The sequence below is a fragment of the Tympanuchus pallidicinctus genome, unplaced genomic scaffold (assembly GCF_026119805.1).
Source record: "Tympanuchus pallidicinctus isolate F22 unplaced genomic scaffold, pur_lepc_1.0 scaffold1, whole genome shotgun sequence".
Lineage (NCBI taxonomy): Eukaryota > Metazoa > Chordata > Aves > Galliformes > Phasianidae > Tympanuchus > Tympanuchus pallidicinctus.
In genome coordinates, this window is record NW_026294618.1 from 46,878,367 (window position 1) to 46,885,446 (window position 7,080).

A 7,080-nucleotide genomic window follows, 5' to 3' on the forward strand; every position below is an offset into this window, starting at 1 on the left:
TTTTCATCAGTGAAGCACTTTCATACAAGGAATTTTCAAAATGGTTAAAATCAATAATTTGTCAGAGCAGCCCTGGCTAATTCACACTTCCTTGATAGTATTTATGTCCTGGTTTTGGCTGGAATCAAGTTAGTTTTCTTCTTCGTATCTGCTATGGTGCTGTGTTTTGGATTTGGTATGGAAATAATGTTAACACATGATGTTTTAGCTGTTTCTGAGCACTGTTTACACTAAGCTTCTGGTAGTGCCCTGCCAGTGGGGAGCTGGGGGTGCACAATATGCTGGGAGGGAACAGAACCAGGACATCACATGGCATCATGCAGAACTACAAAACTGGGAGAACTGGCTGTGGAAGCAATCCAGTTCTCAGGGTTCTTTTATCATCGTTATTAATACTGTTTTCCTCCCTTGTTTTGTCCTATTAAACTATCTGTATCTCAGGTTTTATCCTTTTTCCAGTTCTCTCCCACACCCCATTGAGGATGTGTGTGAGCATACAGCTGCATGGTGCTGAGCTGTATGACGAATTTAACCACAACCAGTTACTACTCCTCCTGCAGTCATGTCCACAAACTATAATCATGGCATTACTCTGGAACAGTGAGTTCATTACACTCAGATCTTAAAAATAAAACTCCTAAGAGGTTTCAATTTAGGTAAGGAATCCAGTTGTGGCATTATCAAGCTTTATAAGTAGAGAGCTTAAGAAGAGATAGAAACATTTTACAGATGCATCTCAACAGATTAAAAATGATTTATAAGGCAGAGCCTCTGGAAAATTCAGGACTTTTGAGAAGTGATGAGTTCCATTTTTCTAGACTGGCATTGTATTTGGATTCATTTGATTCTGCGACTTTATATAGCCTGTAAATCTTGAAGTTTATTTCATATAGCAGCCATTTTTCAAGTGATAATCGACCTTTAGATTATTCAGAGGCAATTTATATGATTCCAGTATATCCACTTCTGGCACCTTACAGGCACTGATAAGGCATGTTATTATAGACAACTCATAATTGCAGCTGAAATGGATATAAAAGCTTGTTCAGTAGTGTATCCCTACATACTATCTCACATCTAGGCAGTACATCCCATATGCAAGCATTTAAAAAGTATTCCCAAAGTTTTCATGTTCAGAAAACAAAAAATATTTCCAAGTGAATTATCTTGATTAATAGCAGGCAAATTTATGGTTTATGATTTATAAAATCATAGCAGACTTTAGTTATCAGCTGTAAGTTGCAACTTTACAACCAAGTAAAGTTTTTACAGGGGATCATGCATCAGTTTTACAAGTTGATTCATAGTGCTTTCAACTTCACCTATCACAGAAATTTTCAACCATTTGTATTTTGCACTGTCTTCCTTTCTTCTTCTGATCTTTGTCAGCACCATAAATCCAATTTTTGCTTGATGTAAGAGGATTACTGAAGCTCCAGCTCTTAGAAATTTTGAGAGAAATTTGCCATCTGCTCTGTCTGAAAACAAGAATTTATTCTCTACCTATGGCAACTGCCCTTTCTTTGCATATTACCACTGAATTCAGTGCCATTGCTCTGTTCCTAGGTGAGAGCTAATATTCAACAGGAGTAATACTGCAATTAGTAATGCCAATTGGACTTCAGTCTTGGGTGTGATCACTTAACAGAGCTGAGTCTATGCCAAAGGAGAAGTCCCACTCTTATCCCTCCTCCTTTCTCACAGACAGTGGTCTGATCCCCTGTGTGCAGTACATGGTGCTCGCCTCACTACATGAGGAGTCAAATCAGCCAGATGATCCAGCAGAAAGATAATCCTGAAAAGCCTTTGCAGTTTGTGAATTTAACTGGCATATTGTGTGGCCAGACAAGCAAAAGCGTACAAATAAACAAATCAAAAACACCCCATGTTGATGCAGACTTTCTACAGAAGTAATTTGGTTACTCATTGAACAGTTCTTACTCTCCAAAACCACTTTATTTGTAAACCACTTGATGTATTTTTTTGCAGTTTCACAGATTAAAAAAGCACATTACTACCCTCCAAAAAATCTGTCCTTCCAATTACATTTCCAGCCCTTCAGCAGGTTTATTCTCCAGCTCCTTTGCTGCATGCTTGCCTCCATCTGGATACAGCAACTCATAGAATCATAGAATCTGAATCATGGAATCATAGAATCTGGCCTCAACAGTCCCAACTGCACTCCTGCCATCATCAGTGTCACATTCCACACTCTAAAGGACACATTCTTGAATTACTCTTTATCTAATTCATGTCCTCTATCCAGTCAGGAAAGCATTTTGCCCATTCTTTTTTGTTTAGCCTCTCCTTCTCTCCAAGCTGGTGTAATTCAGACTTTAGTGAGCATTCTTACAGGTTCATCCTTGATAGTATCAATGAAAAACTGAATAGAACAGAACTGCTGGGAGAGCCTAGAAAATAGCTTAAGTAGGTCTGCACCGTGTCTCATACTGGTGGGATCAGACGGCTTTCTTTACAGCAATATTCCTCGTTACAGAGCAGCCTTCAATGCAAAACCATTCTTAGCAAATAAGCTGGAAATAAGGATTCTAATATACAACTCATTGTTCAGCTTTAGAGAACATAGAACAATTAGAACTGGATTGACTGATATGTTTGTGTATTTACACTGTATTTTTTAGAAATGTATGAACATTGGAGAAGCTGAAATTATGATTATTTTGTTTGTATCAAACTTACCTCACATTCTCTGGTGTATGTCTTGTTCTGACAAGAAACAAATAAGTGAAACAAGAAGCATAATAGTAAGTGAAACATAGCCTTACCATAAATATAACCACACAGTACTTTTAACCGCTACCAATTAATCAGAAATTTCTTCCAGTGAAAGTACACCACAAAGTCTTTGTATTGATGAACAGTGAAAAAACAGGAAAAGACACATACTCACACAAAAACCACAGAGAAGACATGTTCTACTTTTACATCTACATTTAACAATGAGTTAGGAGCAAAGTAAAATCCTTAAAAGTGCTAATTCTTCCTCAGTGCTTCAAAACCTGGGTAAGTGGTTGAGCTTGATGAATTATAAAGTGTTCCAAATTTTTGAACAAACACAATTTAAACTTTTGATGTTACAGGTAATTCCTATGCCAAGAATTATTACTGATCCTATTGGGTCGCTTTCAACTTGCAATATTCTGTGATTTGTTTCTGAACAGAGAAATTATAAATGCGCTGAAAAAATTATAGACTTTACATTTATTTTTTAGAAATGCTGCTCTGATGAGGTTTTCTACATCTGGCATTATCTGTATTTGATAAGCAGAGACAAATGTTATAGAACCAACACTAAGGCAGTACTCACACATTTCAGAGGGCAACTGACTTGCACTGTTGCATTCCAAAACTGACATCCTTGTGTGCACTGCAAAGATAGATGGTGGCTTAAAAAGGACTTTGTAATCACACTTTTGAAGAGAAGGAAAACTCCAGTGCTAAAGAGTAAAATGGCTCAGAGCAACTTGTTCATGGGGAAGAAGTAACAGATAAGCATTATGCAACACAGCCAAGCACAGTGGACTGACACTCAGAAAAAGCCTCCTCCTGCTCTGCAACAGGAAAGTCATAGTCTTTAAAATGGTATGTTTTCAAAGATGTATTAAATAACGTGATTTGAACTTGATGTTGGACTTGTCTTGTTTATTGTCTCCCATCTGCCTCTTAATAGTTAGTTAATTTTTCTTTTTAAAGGGAAGATGGAAGGGAATGATTTTAGAAGCAGGAACCTCTAACATCATGTACTACAAAGCCTCATGAAAAAACAATAGCAAGACCCGATAACAAAGAGCAAATAGTCAAGTCAACTGTGCTATATATTGTCATGACAACACAACCTTTTATGGTCCCAGTATCATAAAAGACCCAGCCTTGCTAGATACCAGCTGCTGAGAGGCTGCTTCTCACTAATCTCTGTAGAAAATATTGATAATGAATTTTCCATAGCTTGTCTAAGCATATAGATGTAACTACCAACTTGACTTGCATCAGTAGGAGAATATTGTCTTACAAAAATGCTGCTACAGAAAGTTCATGTTAAGCTAAAGAGTCTCCTGATATCAGTACAAACCTTTGAAATCATACAGAACTCCGAATTTTAAACAATTGATTTAGGTTTTCTCCCATTAAACCCTTGAGAAAGCAAAATGAGCAAAACTGGATTGTACAAAGCTAGCTGATTAAAAGTTTTTAATGATTTACATTTAGGGGATAACACTGGTTTTGCCCCCTTTTCTAAAGAATTACTGGTTATGAATCGGTGTGATAATGAATTTTGTAGACAAAATCTAGATATACAGAGTCAGGCTCTATAGATAGAGTTTTCTTTAAGCAAAAAGACTGATAGTTGCCTCTTTAATCTAAGTACACATCTTATATACATCTGGTCTTTGACAATATGGCCATTGTACTCATGTTATTCAAATAGCAGTAATGCAAACTGTCAGTAATTAATAAAGCAAACTATTACTCACTGCCACATTGATGTCACTAACATTGCAAAGGTTAGCAATTCCAAGTTCTCCTTCCTACAACAGGAAAAAATACATTTTTACATAGTCAACATGTTCTCCCCCAATTATTTTATTAAATTAAAACATCGGTTTCTTGTAAAACAAAATTTATTTGACTCGTGTTTAATCATATGAATAAATTGATTGCTGACACACAGGTAGCTTCCCACATGAGACCAATTTCAGAGCACCACGAGACAGAAGATTTGGCAAAATCAAATAACATTAATTTAATTATCACAGGTAGGAATTTGGCCCTCACCCCCTCATTCTGGTGCATTAAGTCAATAACAAATGCTTCATAAGTAAATATGGAATAAATGACAAAGCCAAGTGTCTTTGACCTCTGGAGGGCAGAAAGACCTTCCTTGAAGCTAATTGCCTGTTATCTGGCCCCCTTTTGATGGACATTATGCAGCCAAATGGTGACCAGCCTTTCTCTTTAACCAGAAGTGCTTCCCAGCCTATTTTTCCATATCACACCAAGTGTGTAAAACCAGTCACCTCTTGTGCAGTACAAATGATTTGAGGGTGTATCTAAGAGCCTTTGAAAAGCTGAATGCTAGTTCTTAAGTTTGATCCTGTGAGCAAGTAAGATCATTCTTAACAAAACAACCCTCAGGAAGAGATTTTCTGCATGCTGGGACACAGATAATGTGACAGTAAGTAGAACCCCAGACCCACGCAAAGCTGTCACGAAGTAAGTGGGAACACAACAAGTAGACTAAAGAAGTAAAATAAGATTTACAGCTCTCAGATTCATCTGAATCCCTGACACAGTACATTCATCGAACATGAATGTGATTTTTCTGTCTTTCAAAGCTGATAGGAAGAGCAACTCATTTCTTATTCTGAATTAATTTAAGCTTAAATCAAAGGATCCCCATTAAAGTTGCCACTGCATGCTAGGCTTCCATCGGGGAAAACAATTAACTCTTTCACTGGTGCTGGATTTAAGAAATAGTTCTAAAGGAACCATCAGGAAAATGTACAAAACAAAATGGAGCAGGTGATAACATTCTGCAGTAAGTTTACACAGCCAATTAGCCCAGAGGCACAAAATGTACTTTTTTACAGAGCAAAGGTACATGGTCTTCTAAACACATCAACGTTTCAAGCAAATAGAAACAAGTAGGTAACTCCTGAGAGCCTGAGGTAGAATTGTTTGGATTTGTGAGCTTCTGCTTATCTTTGTTGTGCATCAGTAGAAGGAAAAACACTAAATTCCCCTTGATTTAAAGGAATACTAAGAAAGGATCTAGCCACTTGCTTTACTTCTTAAAGATAGACTATTACTTAAGAGATTCAAAAATGAAACTGAAACAAATTCAGGACAATTGTGGAAGCAACAGGGTTTTTACAGTTTCCCTAGGACTGCATAAGAAAAATCACAGACTAGATGGATTAACCAGTAAGTAAAGAGAATAAACTGAATGGAAAAAGTTTCTTTCCTCCACACTCCAGGGTCTCTGGAATTTTTAGTAATCTAGGGATCTGCTGAAACAAAAGCATATGAAAACTCATGCAATCCAGTTAATGGGATATTTTCTTTACCAGGTTTTACAAATTCAATTGTAAAGTACTAGTTCTCACACTCTGCTTTTACTCAAATATGGAATTAAAAAATTAAAACTTGATCTGTAACTGAAAATTCTTACAGTGCTAACAATCAGATGGGTTTCAAGAGATTAAGTGCAGTTTTTCAGAACTTACCAGGTTACTTGTACATAGGTCTTGACAATTTTTTGAGAAAGAACAAGATGCAGCAGAAATCCAAATGAAGTAAAAAGTACCAAGTCCGTTCAGCAGCAGGCAAACGTTCCTCATAACTTGAGAAATTTCATCTGGCAGTCTGATTCCTTCCTTGACTTGGCCATACAAACTCCTTCAAGTCTAGGTGACAGAGACACGACTGTGAACTTGCTACTTTACAATTTATTAAATATTTTTAATTCTTTGTTTACTATTCATTCCTTGTACGACCTTTCTGCTTCCCGGAGCAGTTGCCTTGAAATTGCACAACATCTATTTCACAGTTTCTTATTAAACCACTGAAACAAAAGGGGTGACCAATGAAAGTCAGCGTATCTCCTTACATAAATATCATTAACGTCAAGAGGAAACTAAGCACAATGCTTTCAGTCAGGTGCTGCAAACAACACGGAAATGGAAAGATGGAGAAAAGTGCCCTCATCTTAACTCCTAATACTGCTGTGTATTTTCAAACGCCTACAACTAGGCAAGTTTGTTCATGACTATAAGTAATTTGCTACAATACTATAGGTCATATCAGTCAGTATAAAAATATCAATTAATTCTATTCAATATATTTATGCATGTATTACGGAAGAAAATAGAAGTGGATAGATAAATCATATATCTGATTTAGAGAGAGGTAAACTGTCCTACATCAAGTTGGACACCAGTATTAATGAAGTCAGTGGGAATTCAGGCTTGAGATACTTGCAGCTTCCAGCCTGTGCACATCTCTATCATACTAGCAGAGCTATCCACAAAGTAACTGTGAAATGGAATAAGAAATCTATCC

At 36.7% G+C, this 7,080-nt stretch overlaps 1 protein-coding gene across 3 annotated transcripts in view; it reads right to left on the reverse strand.

Moving 5' to 3' along the window:
- The window catches only part of ROS1 (ROS proto-oncogene 1, receptor tyrosine kinase), a 72,053-nt gene extending 65,426 nt beyond the window's left edge, over positions 1-6,627 (reverse strand). For 2 of the 3 annotated variants that reach the window (XM_052683082.1, XM_052683091.1), the window contains exons 1-4: positions 6,246-6,551; positions 4,494-4,547; positions 3,329-3,388; positions 2,701-2,727 (exon numbers count right to left, since the gene is read on the reverse strand). In XM_052683082.1, the coding sequence (XP_052539042.1) occupies positions 2,701-2,727; positions 3,329-3,388; positions 4,494-4,547; positions 6,246-6,359 (255 nt within the window). In that variant the 5' untranslated portion in view covers positions 6,360-6,551. Of the gene's footprint in view, positions 1-2,700; positions 2,728-3,328; positions 3,389-4,493; positions 4,548-6,245 lie in introns of all 3 variants that reach the window. The other variant, XM_052683073.1, reaches the window with a different exon arrangement.
- Between the last annotated feature and the right edge of the window lie 453 nt (positions 6,628-7,080).